General features: G+C 41.3%; 2 protein-coding genes across 5 annotated transcripts; both read right to left on the bottom strand.

Annotated features, from left to right (window-relative positions):
- LOC8056090 lies at positions 1,191–6,800 on the bottom strand. 2 transcript variants are annotated; one of them, XM_002452109.2, is made up of 6 exons: positions 6,640–6,800; positions 6,347–6,549; positions 4,888–4,992; positions 2,540–4,809; positions 1,675–1,738; positions 1,191–1,592 (listed from the first exon to the last, which is right to left on the bottom strand). In XM_002452109.2, exons 1-6 carry the CDS (start codon positions 6,731–6,733, stop codon positions 1,443–1,445), a joined length of 2,886 nt encoding a protein of 961 aa, XP_002452154.1. In that variant the 5' UTR covers positions 6,734–6,800; the 3' UTR covers positions 1,191–1,442. The 2 variants fall into 2 exon arrangements, with proteins under 2 accessions (XP_002452154.1, XP_021315462.1); XM_021459787.1 differs by lacking the exons at positions 6,347–6,549; positions 6,640–6,800 and adding an exon at positions 5,633–6,321.
- Positions 10,098–15,124, bottom strand: LOC110435111 (sm-like protein LSM2). 3 transcript variants are annotated; one of them, XM_021460474.1, is made up of 6 exons: positions 15,009–15,120; positions 14,766–14,935; positions 14,575–14,665; positions 14,156–14,196; positions 13,910–14,068; positions 10,098–10,475 (listed from the first exon to the last, which is right to left on the bottom strand). In XM_021460474.1, exons 4-6 carry the CDS (start codon positions 14,156–14,158, stop codon positions 10,356–10,358), a joined length of 282 nt encoding a protein of 93 aa, XP_021316149.1. In that variant the 5' UTR covers positions 14,159–14,196; positions 14,575–14,665; positions 14,766–14,935; positions 15,009–15,120; the 3' UTR covers positions 10,098–10,355. The 3 variants fall into 3 exon arrangements, with proteins under 3 accessions (XP_021316149.1, XP_021316151.1, XP_021316150.1); XM_021460476.1 differs by lacking the exon at positions 14,575–14,665; XM_021460475.1 differs by lacking the exons at positions 14,575–14,665; positions 14,766–14,935 and having other exon boundaries at positions 15,009–15,124.

The following is a 15,372-nucleotide window of genomic DNA, read 5'->3' as shown; positions in this document are numbered from 1 at the left end:
ACACAGACAGAGAATAATTTGCGAAATGAATCTTTTAAATCTACTTAGTCTATGATTAGATATTAATTGTCAAATAAAACGAAAATGTTACAGTACCTATTAAACTCTAACACCATAAATCAAACACCCCTAAGATAAAAGCATCTGCAATGGGTGTATCTATGTCACTCCCATACATTTAATGCGAGGATAGGACTTGCATCTTCACAATGTGCGCTCGACTTAGGCCTTGTTTAGTTCTCGCACTTTCGTTTGTTTATGGTAATTATTGTCCAATTATGGAATAACTAGGCTCAAAAGATTCGTCTTTTAAATTTCGACCAAACTGTGTAATTAGTTTTTATTTTTGTTTATATTTGATACTTCATGTATGCGTCTAAAGATTCGATGTGACGGGGAATCTTGAAAAATTTTGGGTTTTTGGATGGAAGTAAACAAGGCCTTAAAAAAAAAGAGCTACTATCATGAATCGAACCGGGCCCAATAAAAAAAATTATGCTCTCTCTCACCATCTCTTCTCTTTCTTGCCATTGCTGCTCCCGCTGCCAAAAGGAAGTTGGAGGAGCTTCGGGGGATTCAAGGCTATCGAGGACACCGCCTTCCCCTTCCATGTGTATTGGTGGGCGTGGGAGACAGGGAAAAGAGGTGGTTGAGCATATTATGTTTTTTTTTTGGGTGTATGTCTCATGTCATGCATAGAGTCAACATATGTGAAGTCACATTATAGGAACAAGACGGTTCCATATATTGGACATGCTCTAAGACCCTAGGAATGAAGACATTTTTATGTTTCTTGTGCTTGTTCTGTGAAAATAACTTAATCCCTGTGAAATTCAGGTACATTTTCTATGAAATGCCTGTGTTCCAAAGGAGTCGCGCATTTTGAATTTTCTACATACATAACTTTTTTCTATACACTTAAGACATACACTATGCCTAGATACTTAATAAAAACAATATATCTATAAAAACCAAAACATCTTATAATTCCAAAGTGGAGAAAGTATTTTCCTTTCTCCATCGTAAATTTTAGACTGTCAGATGGCCTAACGTCGAAGGCACACATCATCGTCCACAACGATGGCACCGTTATCCGTTGTTTCCTGCTGAGTAAGAGCATGCTGGTTGCGCACTAAAACCCGCCATGCTTAACTGGCAGCGATCACGGAAATATTTCTAAGTTATAGAAAAAAAACGATACCACTAGATCAAAATAGCACAAAAGACTGGAAAAAGTCAACTGTCTGATGTTGCTCGGATGACAGTCCGACGAGCTTCCCAGAATTCTTAGTTTCCTAATGATCCGAAACAAAATATATCATCGACTAGCATGCATGAAAATCAACTGGGGACGACGAAAACTTTCTGGTCCCTACTTGGCGAGAATATAGCACAAACATTCTTACATGAGGATATTCAATGAGGTGAGGAAACTGTCAGCGTCACACGTCTCCTCTATTTTTCATGTTCCTCCACTTGACCCTCAGATCACTTGGGAGGCGTGTCTCGTCAAATACGTCTCTGCCGTGTTCCAGTATCTGAATCCACGGAATAGGCTCGTTGTCCCTTGGGGTGAATATTTTCATTGCTTCCTGGATCAGCACAATGAAAAGTAAATATCTAGTATGAGCGAGCAAATCAAATACAAACCCACAACAAAAGAATCATTATTACCCTTAGAGCTGCTTCTTCCTTGACTGTCCAACAAAGCCTGGATCGCCTTCCAGTTGCATTGGAACTGCCACATGGACATGCTCAGTTATTGGGAGAAAGTACACACTAAAATGGTGTATTTTTTTTTGACACAAGTAAAATGGTACATTTTCATATACATACTTTTCATCATAATATAAACAGATCACTCAAAAATGACAATAAATCTGTCCTAAAGGTGTCATTTTTCAATACTTTTATTAAGCAATTATTGACACCCAACAGAGGGCAGCAGATGTGCTGATTCATCACTCCATAAGTACTAAGTGAACAAAAATGCATTGGCTATATGCCTATATCATCCCCATATGCAACCTAATTTCAGTAGCCTAAACAAAGTTTCACCAAATGATTGGTGAACTCACAAAAACTCCTCATTTACTCCATTAGTGTGAAGAGTCGATTCATAATAACTCATGTAGATAGTTACACGAATGTGAAATCACTCACGAAGAATAAAAATGACTCCATCATATCATTATGAATTTATGATGACATTGTATAATGTCATATCAGAAACATTTTAAGACATTCAAGTTGAAGCAATCTAAAAGTGGAGCAGTAGCATGTTATTCATGCCATTCAAGGAGGCTAAACTCAGAGTGCCAAATAGTGGAACTGTGGAAATGGTTTAAGCAAACGCCCATGGCTGAGCCTTATCTACAAGGGGTTTATTTATCGCACATCTAAATCAGTGAGCTTAATGTCATTTGGTTTTAAGCTTATTAGAGTCGTTCTTGAAAAAAATAAGAACCTTTTGCATTATGCAAACTGCAGTAAATGTGCATACAAGTAGGGAAAGAAGTGGCATCATTCAAACACTTACTAACGCTTGGGTGGGTATGCATATTTCCGTTTCCTTGATGGTAAAGGCTCGTGTTGATCCTTCTGCCCAAACGCTTTTGTAGAATTACTTGATACTGTTGCTTCCCTCTCTTGTAGTCTTGCTCTGTGATGCTTAGTAGTACGCCAAGGGGGTGATAATGGCTTGCCAGAGTCACTTGAAGATGTAAATTCTATTTCATCAGTGTCTTTAGACTGGTGATGAGAATGTGTGGGGCCATCCTCTTTGTCAGTCTCAATTTCTGGATTTGCAGCAGGACTGCATCTGTTCTGGGATGAACTTCCCTCATGAGCCTCTGTGTTTTCCGCATGGTCTTGTTCAGCATCCTGAAGTTGATTGCTTTTGTTCTGGAGTACAGAAGCATTCATGGGTGCCACATCAGAATTCCCAACAGAAGATGCCTTTTCAATGACTACCTCATTACAAACATCACTTGTAACATCTATTTTCTGTTTCTTCCGCTGCCGATTAGACTCTTCACCCTGATGAGCAAGGTCATCAATTGTGGTTTCACTGACGCTAGTTTGCTTTTCTGATGAGTTACTATGTCCATTCAATTGGCCCTCGCTGTAGACGGCTCTTGGAAGCGGTCTAGTTTGCTGCTCATGTTGCTTGAGCAATTGCTCTGCACCAAGGAAAGCAGCTAGGCTCTTCCTAGCTTCAATATATGTTTTCTTTGTTTTTTTGTATTCTTCAGTGGCTTTAGCATAGATGCATACTGGGCAATGTAACTGTCTAGGGTCTTCAAATGTCAATGATGAACCAAAACAGCTGTCATGAGCAGATAACAAGCAGCTGCTACATTGAAGCAGGTGGCCACCTTTTCCACATTTTATGCATAAATCTTGTTCTGGTGAGACCCTGTGGGAATCATTGGCTTCTTGATCCTGGCTGCATAGTGGAATTTCACCACTCATTGACAGCAGACAAGCAGCAGCAAATCCACTGATACTATCATCTGAGGAATGGGCATGTGATGTTTCTGCCACAGTTTTCCCAATGGTTTGCTTGTTTGAATCTTGTTTTGCTGTTTTTCTGTATCTATCCTGACAAGAGATTGAAATAGATATATTGCAACTACGTTTCTGGATGTCATTTGTGCTCTTTCCAATGTTCTGATCAGATAAACAGTGGGCTTCTGAAATCTTATCATGCAAGGTTAGATTGCGGCTATGAGACTCTGGAGCACCCTGCACATTCAGACCACCACAGACGTCCTTGTTCTTTCCCAACATGGTGGCATCATCGTGCAGAGCGTGTTTGCTTTTGTCAGCACAACTAACTTGCAGTTGAGACTTGTCACATTTCTGCTTTTCAAAAATTGCAGGATGCTCAGTAGTATTGCCTGATGCAAAATTGCTTTTAGATTTGTCTTCTTGCATAGCACCATTGCAGCTTACAGAGGGTATAACGCTAGTAGCTCGCAGAATTGATTCCTCATGAATGGAATACTTTTCAACAGGCTGAATGCTGGCAGTGCCATCTAGATCTTGGTTTACCTTCAGACCACTGTCATGCTGCAAATGATTGAGGTGAGTTTTGCAGCTATTCAGCTGTTGAACCATTGTTGTATCCTCTGTACCAATAGGCTCAGGAAAATCGCTTGCTTCAGATGTATTGATTGGTAAAACATCATTGCTTTTGTCAAAAGATGGAGTCATCGTAGCCTGCAAGGTTTTGCTTTCATATCTGGGATCCTTCAATGATTGATAACTGATGCTATCATCATTTGGTCTCTTTATCACATTATTATAATCTGGTGGATTTGGTGATTTTCCTTTACAAGGTTGTGCTTGAACCACAGTGGTTTCATCTACCATACTCTTCTTTGATAAGGGTTCTGCAATGTTTCCCTGCAAAGTCGTATTGCAGCTAGTAGAAGAACCTGACATGTTACTGTTCACATTAGAAGGATCCTTTTCTGAAGCCCTTGTGCCAACAGTAGCAGCATTTATAGCATATTCCCGTGCTTGATTGTAGAACCTTCTGTCTGTTTCAAGTGGCTTATCAAGATCAACAGTTGATTCGACTGGACACTGCTTGAAATTACCTTTTTCAAGGTTGTTGACTAAATTTGTTAAATTCCCAGGCTGAAGCTCAGTACTGGCAATAGTGGGCCTAGGTGTATCAATATTGGAGTTAAGATGGTGGACATTGCATAAGGACTGATGATTGTCGTGTTTCTTGATACCATTCTGCTCCACTGATGATGATGCAGCCATAGATTGGATCTCTGGGTCCACTTCTCTAAGCTGCATGTAAAACAACAGGTTGGTAGTATTTTGGGGAGACCTCCAATTTTTCATTTTAAAAATACCTTTGCAACTTACCAATTCCAAAGAAGACTCTGGTAGTGTAGGTTTCTTGATACAAATAAAGTTTTGAATATCTTGTCTAAAAGGCATAATTATATCCCGAATTCCAGAGCTTCCAACCTGCAAATTTTACACTCTAAGTAACATATACCTTGAATCTGGAAACTGGGAATGACTTAATGACAACCAAATTGCAAAATGACGTAGTTTTGGAAGACAATAAACAAAATTAAAAAACGCTTGAAGATTGTTTCACAAATGACAAGACAAGCTACACTTGAATCACAAAGAAGCACCAATAAGCAGTAGCCGGTAGCCACATACATGTAAAATCTCCACGGTAGGTATACATGACTTCTTATGCGATGAATTACAAATAAGATGATATCCTTATCTTTAGGCACTAAACAGAGCACTTAAACAATTTCCTGGTAAAGCAATGCAGTAATTCTTTTTAAAAATCGGAATCATGTATTTTTTTCTCGAACTATGCATGAGTGCTGTGTCATTTCACTAATTAAGAAGAAAAAGGTGAATAATACAAGGGATAGATGCAGAATGCCTTCTCCCAAACCCAGCACATGCATGCCCAGCAGGGGATTAGCTAAAGACGCGCCACCAATCACTACAAACAACCACTAACAGCACCTCTGCTATATAGGACTAAACGACCATGTCATGGAGACAAAATAAAATGAAAGACCCGACCAATACACGGCTGTCCATAAGACCAGCCAACAACTCTGCTGAATGAACTTACACGCTGTCATCAGCTTTACATCCAAAGATGGCAGCGAGAGCTGCAAGATGGGCATCGGCAAACTTTGATGAAGTACACTCCACAATTTTAGATCGAACCCGCACTTTTGATGAAGTACACTCCACAATTTGAATATCATAATGACGAACAAATCAAAAAATGATTACACATCATATGATCACTCTTGAATCATCAATAAAAATTACATATTCAGTTACTTGTTGAAGATAATCTTTGAATCAGTTTAGATGAAAATGGATAATTTCAGTTTCTATCATGGAATGAAAATGCTACAGATCTATTCCAATTGTTTTTCTTTCAACCCATTGTGACAGATGACATTGGTCAACAAGAATAGCTTGTGAACAGATACACTGTCCAGATTATTAAGTTTTCAAAACAAAAATGATATCTGTACATTCGTTTATCCTCACTAAACACAGGCTTCACAGTTTTAGTGAATTTCCCTGCCCTAGCACAAAGTTTCTACCAATCACAATTGACAACTAAACCAGGACAGTTTCAACTGAAACAGAAACCAAGTGGCTACAACAAATAACTATATAGCTTCCTTCGAATTGTTCCAAAAGTGACGGGGTAAAATAATCAACATTAACAGAAATGCAAGCTCTTCACGTAATAAAATGGATAGACAAATCAGAAGTCAGAAACACCCACATCGAAAATGCACATGGTTGCATAGGCTCTAAATACCTGCTCGGTGAGCTCAACCAGCAAGTCCTCGCAAGAGCGGACGGCGTCAACCCTAAAAATCTTCGACGGAGGTGGCGCCACTGCAGCAGCACCTTCGGCGGCGTCGGCGAAGGTTCCATGCTTCTCGAGGCCCCGGAGCGCCACCCGCTCCCGCACGGAATCTGGGGCGCCGATGAGGTACTCAGGCGAGAGATCCACCAGCGCTGGCGGAGCATCAGGAACCCTAGGTGAGAGAACGAAGGAGTGAAGGAGAACCGAACGCGCGACACACGCGATCGAGGCTTGTAGCTTACTCTTTATTACGGAGAAATCGATGGCCTCATCGGCAGCGAGGGCATCAGCGACCCAGTGGGCGGCGAGGCGTTCCGCGGAGGAGGGGGGCGGCATCCCGAACACCGGCGAACTTTGGGGATGAATTGCAAAACGCTCGTGACGGAGACGCTTCTCAGAGAAAATCGAACTGCCGGGTGCCGACCGATTTCCGAGCACATATCTCAAAGCAAAGCAGTCTTCTAATTTACTCCCTTCATTCCAAATTATAAGGCATTTTAACATATTGGAGAGTCAAAACATTTCAAATTTAACCAAAATATAGATAGAATTATAAATATTTACTATGATATTAAATAGTTATACTATGAAAATATAATTAATAAAATAAATGTTATTATGTTATCATATAAATTTTGGTAGATACTTTGACACTCCAAGATTCTTAGAATATCTTATAATTTAGAATTGAGAGAGTATATTGATATTTTATATTATATATACTCTCTATGTCCCAAAATGTATGACATTTGTTACTTTTCAAATATCTTATTTGATTGCCCATGTTATTTAATTTTTTTGTATAAATATTTTTTTGTTATGTCTTATTTTAATATTAGAGATACTTCCTTCGTCTAAAAATAGATGACGTTATGGGATGTCTATCGGTCATTTTTTTAACTTTAACTAGATTTATTGAAAGCACGTGCAATATTTATATCTCCAAATAATTTTATTATGAAAGTATATTCAACAATCTATCTAATGATATTAATTATGTATTATAAATATTAATATTATTTAATATATAACTGATCAAATTTAAAAAATTAACTTCTCGGAAAGTGAGAATGACATCTATTTTATGACGAATTAAATATTTTAATAATAACATATTTATTTATTTATTTTTATAAAAAGTTAAATAATACAAATGATCAAACGTAAAATCTAAAGGCAAAAACATTATTTATTTTGGATTGGAGGGAATGTCTATTTATATAGATAGTAGTATATAATATATCTAATTTATATCTAGAATTTTATATCTAACTTGTATCTATACTTTATTAAATAGCATAATAATTATTTCATCCATCTTTTTTACTTACAAAATCACAATATTCTCGCATCCTTCTCTATCATGTTCGTGTGGACTCACCATCTATATCCATACGAGTTAGAAAACATATGTCCAATAATGATATAAAGCAGAATCTTCATATCTTGTATGCGACCTAGTCTTAAGATCATCCTCTCAGAAGTTAGACGCACCGGTGACCCTAACACGCTCTGCCTTTAAACCCACCTTTAATCCCATTTGCCTTTGTGTACCGTACATTCCATTAAAGTTTACATCCATTCCAGCATGGACCTTTGCCATCGTTTTAACTTCAGCGGTCAGGATACACTCACCCATACATTCAACTCTAGCATCACTTATCTCCAACGGGTCAATTAACAATGCTTTTTGCAAGGCATGATAAAATATATAGTATGTCTCAGGGAAAACATGGCTAGAAGGGCGGAACACCACAGCTTAATCAGTGGGGTGCCTTTGATCAAACAACATTACTGACACAGCAACCCACAAGAAACATGCAGGGCCATGACATCTGACATTACGAGAAATTTCAATTTTCAACCCTCAATACGCTGTCCTCTAACATCTAATTCACATGTCTTTAGTAATTTGACCCATGTGATTTTTTAGATGTTTCTCTCATTTTATAAGCTCAATATTCGCTTCTCACTACTCGAGCCATGGGAAAAGACCAAATTACCCCTACACAATTGCTCGGTTCCATGTGTTTTTTCTTCACGATCGTGATGACTCCCGCCATCACTGGACGCAGCACGCCATCAGATAGGACTTCTATCGCGGACAGATGTGGTCTCTCACTACTACAAAAAATATTTATCGCGACCTTTTAAAAACACCCTCCGAGGCGGTTATAAAAACCACCTAGCAAAAATTGATTAACCGAGGCGGGTATTCTAAAAACACCCGTCACGGTTAATACATATTAACCGAGGTGGGCGTTGTAAAATAACCTCCTTAGTAAATCATTAACTGAGGTGGGTACTATGAAATAACCGCCTCAGTAAATCAAGCTCAGCCCATGAGCCCACATCAGCTCACCACTGTCTCCATATATAAGTAGGACTTATGGTTTCTCACTCTCTAGTCATTTGCCTCCCCCCTCCGCGCCTCCACTCACGAGCGCCTTTCCCTCACAGTGGTTGCCCCACTCCTCTCCCGAGCTAGCGGTGCGCAGGTGGTGCCCCTTCCTCTCCCTGCGGTCTCCCCCTCCTCTCCGCGCGCAGCGCGCAGGCGACGCACCTCTTCCGGAGCGCAGTAGCCTTCTCCCCCCTCGCTCTCCTAGCGCGGCGGCGCTCTCCCCCGCCGTCTTCACTGCAACAGCGTTCCCCACCCTCTCCCTGCGCACTTGGAGGCCCCAACGGCGCAGGGTGTGCTCATGTCGGTCATGGGCACGTGGATTTGTGCAACAACAGCTGTTGCTCTTTTCCCAGTAGCAGATCTAACAGCAGGTGCTCCTCCCCCGTGAGGATCCAGCGAGCTCCCTCCTCCCTCCCTCTCCCTCATCCCTTTGCCTCCATCCACCATGGTAGCGCCCCTCCTCTCTTGCATCATGGCAGCATGACTCCAACAAAGCGGTGAGCTTGGGTCATCTTGCTCGGCGGCGTGCGTGGGGAGGCGGATCCAGCCTCGATCCACTTCCTACCTGGCGGCGGATCCAACCCCGATCTCCTCCCGGGCGGTGGATCTGGCAGCCACCTCCCCGCGCGGCGCTCCCGGTGCAGAGCGGCGTGGATTCGACGGCGGCAGAATCGGCTAGCGAAATCTGGTGGCGTGGATGAGCTTGGCGGGCCTATGGACGGGCTCGCTTGCCTTTTTTTTGTTTTTTATTCAATTTATCAAGGCGGGCACTAAACCGGCCTTGGTAAAGGCCGCCTCATTAGCCACGACCTTTCATCCGAGGCGTTTTGTGTGCTTGCCTTTGAAAATCAATTTTGTCTGCCTCAATTAAGTTTATTGTAGTAGTGTCTAGATCCTCACTTCCGCCCACTCTTCGAGTTCTCCCCCACCATGCACCTCTAGCTCGTGCTCATCACCCTCCTCCATCTCGACCTTCTACCGAAGGCCCGCTTCTGCTGACCCCCTTGCTCTCGTCCTCTTGGCTGTCAAGAACGCGGCAGCCACGACTACACCTTGTTTGTTTGGCTGATAAGCATGATAAAAAATACTATTGGCTAATTTGTTGTGAGAGAAAAACATTGCGGAATGACTTGTTGTGAGAGAAAAACATTGCGGAATGACTTGCAGGCGGAGCGAAACAAGATAAGTTTTTTTTTTGGACAAAAAACAAGATATTACTCCATCCCGAGCCTCAGACAATGGGTCAGTCATTGCACGAAGGGAATGTCTCCATCCCGAGCCTCGACAATGGGTCAGTCATTGCACGAAGGGAATGTCTGTCATCGAGGGTTAAATATCAAAAATTTTCTTATAGGTCACCCAACCTGTGGAATGTCTGTCACGACAAGTATCACTGTACCAGGGAACTATAACTAGTGGATAAAATAAGTTGGGGTGTTCGGCCACTCAGCACTGTGTCTACAACACCACCATGCATGCATGTTCCGTACAATCAGATCAGATCAGGGTCCCAGGGAAGCAGCTGGTGAGTGGTGAGCGCTGGTCAGGCGGGGCCGATCAGCCTCCGCGCGCCTCCCTCCTGGTGGCGTCATGGAGGATGTCGATATCCACACCGTCCTGTGGGAGCATCACGTACCGCACCACCGAGCCTCTGATGAAGCAGTTCCTCACTGATAGCTGCCAAAGGAAATTGGTTTGAGCGTTAACAGCATGTTCAACATCAATAATTCACCATTGCTTGCTACAGTTTGGTTAGTGCGCCTACTTTTTCCCTTGTATAGAAAACAAATACAATGGATGCTACCAATAGCGTACTCACAAAAGGATGCAGCACTAGTGTAAGCATTCTTAAATGCCTGCCCACAGAATATGGTACAGGAGATTGCTTTGCTTTGAGAATACTTCAAGCATCTTGTACGTATGAAAACCACACTTCAGCGATACTACATACTAGTATGTGTTTATGACAAAACAGTATTGTTCCCAACAAACACCCACCTGCAGAAATATAATCCAATCAACTTCAGTAGCCCAAACAAAAGGCTAAGGCCTTGTTTAGATCCAAAATCCTTTTGGATTTGAACACTGTAGCACTTTCGTTTGTATTTAACAATTATTATCCAAATCTGGACTAACTAGGATTGAAAGATTTGTCTCGCAAATTACAAACTGTGCAATTAAATATGTTTTTTTATCTATATTTAATGTTCTATGCATGTGCCGCAGGATTCGATGTAACTAGAAATCTTGAAAAGTTTTTGGATTTTGGGTGGAAGGTCCCACACAGTGGGTCAAAAGGAGAATCCAGCACATATATCAACTTTACAGTGTCTAGAAAGTAGTAGCTACAAGCCGATTGAGCAGCAACCCACATCACCATTGTTCTCATAATATTTCAAATGCAAATCACTTAGGACATAGACACAGTTTACAAAGTCAAACTTTGACAAAGCACATTCAAAGAAAATATAATATTTCAAATAGAGATAAATATATCATTGTGTGACTACTAATAAAGAGTTATTTGTTTAGCTGGTTAGAAGGACAGTGTTGGGGGTGATTGGCACTGGCAGAGAAGGTGGCAGGAGTGACGATGATGTTTATGAGTTAGCAAGGCCCCAATGAGCAGTCCATTGGAGGAAGTGGAGGGCACAGTGGGGTGGCAACCGAGGTGCCGCCTCCATCGAGGCCACTGCTTCTGTCATATTCTTGTTAACTCAAGGACAGTACAAATCATTTTCCCCTCCAACATATTCTTGATGAATCTCTATCTAAAAGGCACTGGGCAAGTTACCTTCTCTTGCTATGCAAGCTACTTTTTGATCGAATGTATAACTTATGTTGTTAGTGAAATATTGAAAAGGAAGAAACTATCTATAAATTTGCTTTGATTTTGGATGTGCTGAACAATTGAAGCTTGGTACAATTTTCCTACTTACCAGTTGAGCATATCATAAGTTAACATATTTTCTTACTTACCAATGGAGCATAGACTATTTTGATGTTGGTCAATTAAAATAAAATTGCAGTTGTGCAATATGTTGGAATTTCTATATTTGCTCGGGGGAGTTGCATAATATGTGAACTCTTTGTTTTTTTAGGAACATTGGCTGGTTGCTAGCATGTGACGCTGTTCGCTGTCTTGGTACTTCTGAAAAATTGAAGGGATTAGAAGGACCTGGTTGCAGGAGCACATGCTGACAACATTGGATATCAAATGTCGTGGGTGGAAAAAAACATGGCATGAAAAGTAGTGGGAAAATGACTCTTCGTAAGAGGACTCTCAGCTTTGCAAAATAAATATTTCTGTATTTGCATGTTATATGTGAATTTCACTTCATACATATTTTGTTTGCACTATCAGTCAATATGTTTGTTCTGGAAGGTAGGTTGTCATGCACAACTAGAGTGCTCAGTATTTCAAGATTGTGCAAAAAGACATCATGGTTTTATCACATCTCCAAAGTATGAACTAGCATTGGTGTCTTATTTTCCAAAGGAATGATTATTATTTTGAGTGAAGTGAAGAAAATTGTATAATATGTGCTAGCAAGAGTAATTGTTTTCTTTACCTTTTGACACATGAATCTTTACCTGTGCATGTATCCCAATACATAGTTACGTTAGCATATTCACTGGATATGCCGTCGGTAAAGTTATTTTTGCCCTTGAGAGCATGTGCTCCCACTCTCTCTTACCACTGGATTTGTATTGAGAAGTGTGCAAACACACATCTCAATGCGAATATGTATTGAGATGTGTGTGCATTGAGATGTGTGTTTGCACACTTTTCAATGCGAATCCAGTGGTGTAGAATGTGGGAGCACATGCCCTTAAGGGTAACAAACTGCGTTCATATGCCGTCTAGCTCTCTAAATTGCAAGCTAATGTTTACCAAAACATTGATAACTACTAAAGTGTATTTGTTTTTGAACCATCAGATTGAGCAATCTCAGTTGAAATCGGTATCCCTGGAGCCATGTAGTAGTGGAAGGATCTAATAACTCCGTCAGCCGCTTTTATATCCTAGACGAAAAGCAAAATGAGAGCTGCAATCATGAATTCCTGCAGCATGGCATTGTTTCTCTCACTGCATTATTTCCTTTGATTTAGCATGATATTACTGATCAGCTTGTATAATGATGGACTGATAGGTAGTTATTTGTTGATAATCGATAAGGGCAACTCTTTAGGTATGCCTCACAAGACTGTTTAGCTTTATTTGTAACACTCAACTCTAAATCAAAATCAGGAGGAAATTTCCCTTTTCTCATTTTTTTTAACTGAAAAGTAAAAGGCTGATGTTTCATATCTTGGTGATGGACACAATTAATTACTAATTCCAACAAGAACAAATCTCGGTGGTGGACACAATTATAATTAGTTATTCCAACAAGAACAATTCCAAAAATGAGTAGAATATAATTGGGTTAATCTTGTTGGATCTGATTTTTTTTTTCTTAAAAAAATTGCATGAAAGACATCAAGCCGCACATTAACATTAATCCTTGCATCTTGATTTTGGCATCATGAGGTCTCTTCAACCAGAGCAAAGCATTGACATTTTCTATGGCTCACTTTGCAATGCATGTGAACTAGATCATTTAATTCAAAGCATGGTAGCAGTTGTGTTAAGCCCTGTTTGGAGTCATGAGCTGCCATTCTGCTGTTAGTTGGTTTGGTCCAACCAGTGAGACAGTTGTTAGTTGGTATTCAGTTAACAATTAGCTAGCCTATTACCTGGACCCGTTTGGATTAAAAAAAAAAGCTATTTAATAGCAGCTAACTATTAGCTCTATGGATGGGCCTTAGTACTGAACCATTTTCTTATTTTCTTTTTTGCCCACGGGGCATTAGCTAGTTTGTAGAAATAGGAACCTTCCACCACACTCAAAGATGTTAGAAAAGGAGAGTAACGGCTACTACTATGGCCTTCCCCTGCAGTTTCCCACCAAGTCGATATCAAACAAGGATGAACATTAAACAACCAAGGAAGGAGCAACAATATAGTAACCTACAAATTCTAACCGATAGGATTAAGATGAAGGGCATGAATACTGTGCTAGCATAACAATTTGACACAAAAAAAAAAGACACAACAACAGGCATACCATGTGGGGATACTTGTCCTGATCGACAACACGGGTGTTCTCAAGCTTGATGTTGAGGTATTGGTCAACAGAGTGGAGCGTCCCACGTATTGCCAGGTCATTCTTGAGCTCCACTGTGACCTCCTTCCCCACGAGCTCCTTGAAGTAGGAGAAGAACAACTGCAAAAGAAGAAAAGTGCATCAATAGACCTCTGGCACAGCTCTAGCAAGAAACAAATCATCAGTACATACAAGAGGAAATATTACCATAATGGCTCTTGCAACTGCCTGCTCAGTTCAGTCGACCCCTGAAAATCAGTACAACAAAATTAGCACCCAAATTCCCGACCAGGGCAAAAGTCTGTTCCCCCTTATTCTCTCAACTAGAAGACAGGAGCTGACGGATCTGGTATAGGATATGTGCTTAAATATATACATGCGATAATTTTCTTGCAAAAAAAAAAGAACCCCCCCCCCCCCCCCCCCAATACATATTATGTGCATGTAAATGACCTGGACACAAATAGCTTACTCTAGGGCTTGGTTTAGCAGACCATGAAGGGATGCGATAAGGTGCTGTTTGGTTCAATGGTGGCAAAGCCAACGTTGTATAAATCAGTTGCGGTGCTAACTGTTACACTGTATGGAAAACAGCTTTTGTTTGGCTGGGAACAATGGTAACGCACCTTAACCTGATTTGATCCTATCCGATCCAACTGATGTAAGGTCGCCTACTCCCCGAGGCCCTCTCGCAATCCACTAAGCTTGTTTTTTTCACTGGAAATCAGACCAAAATCAAGAACACGGACAGCGACACCCAAGGTTAGGGTTTTTCAGAAAAGATTGGGGTCGAGAAGGGGGGAGGGGTGGCCCTCACCGGTAAGGATGAGGATGCGGCGCTAGCTACTGGAGTCTGGAGTCGCCGGCTGGTGGAGGTTCCTGGCGTCGCGTGGCAGTGCGACCTCGTGCACAAGAGAGGCTGCGAGCACAGATTGCGGAGCCGAGAGGAGAGGAGCGGAGGAGGATCGGTATCGGCATCCCACGGGCCTGTAACCGATCCCGCTGCGATGGATTACGAACCAAACAGCACCGGGAAGCGGAGAGGAAGGAAGAGGCGTACCAGATGGACGCTCGTCGCCGGCGAAGGACCAAGCGAAGACCAGCCGTCACCGCCAGGAAACAAGGCCGCGAGAGAGTACAGGGGGGAACTATAGGTAAACGAGAGAAGAATATGCGAGCAGGCTTTAGCCCAACTAGCCAGCCCAGCCCACTCCGCCCGTTCACCGTCCGCCGCGACGGGAGCGTGCACCTTCGCAGCCCGCCTCCATTAATGTTTTTTTCCTAAAAAAAAACCAATAATAAATTAACTCAAACCCGCAACCTACAGTTTAGCACTATCACATCCTTAGAACTGCACCATATCTCAAAAAAAAAATCCTTAGTAATGCACCACAGAATCACTTGATTGATTCTATCATTTGTAC

The sequence above is a fragment of the Sorghum bicolor genome, chromosome 4 (assembly GCF_000003195.3).
Source record: "Sorghum bicolor cultivar BTx623 chromosome 4, Sorghum_bicolor_NCBIv3, whole genome shotgun sequence".
Classification (NCBI taxonomy): Eukaryota; Viridiplantae; Streptophyta; class Magnoliopsida; order Poales; family Poaceae; genus Sorghum; species Sorghum bicolor.
This window is presented reverse-complemented; position numbering and strand designations above follow the sequence as displayed.

Bases quoted from the DNA above. Each gene is read 5' to 3' on its own strand.
- LOC110435111 (XM_021460475.1), bottom strand. The intron at 10,476-13,909 runs GTATGCCTGTTG...TTCCTTTGGCAG, and splicing joins AGGACAAGTATCCCCACATG to CTATCAGTGAGGAACTGCTT.
- LOC8056090 (XM_002452109.2), bottom strand. From the start codon at position 6,733: ATGCCGCCCCCCTCCTCCGCGGAACGCCTCGCCGCCCACTGGGTCGCT. The intron at 6,550-6,639 runs GTAAGCTACAAG...ATGCTCCGCCAG, and splicing joins CGATTTCTCCGTAATAAAGA to CGCTGGTGGATCTCTCGCCT. The intron at 4,993-6,346 runs GTATTTAGAGCC...TAAAATTTGCAG, and splicing joins TGGTTGAGCTCACCGAGCAG to GTTGGAAGCTCTGGAATTCG.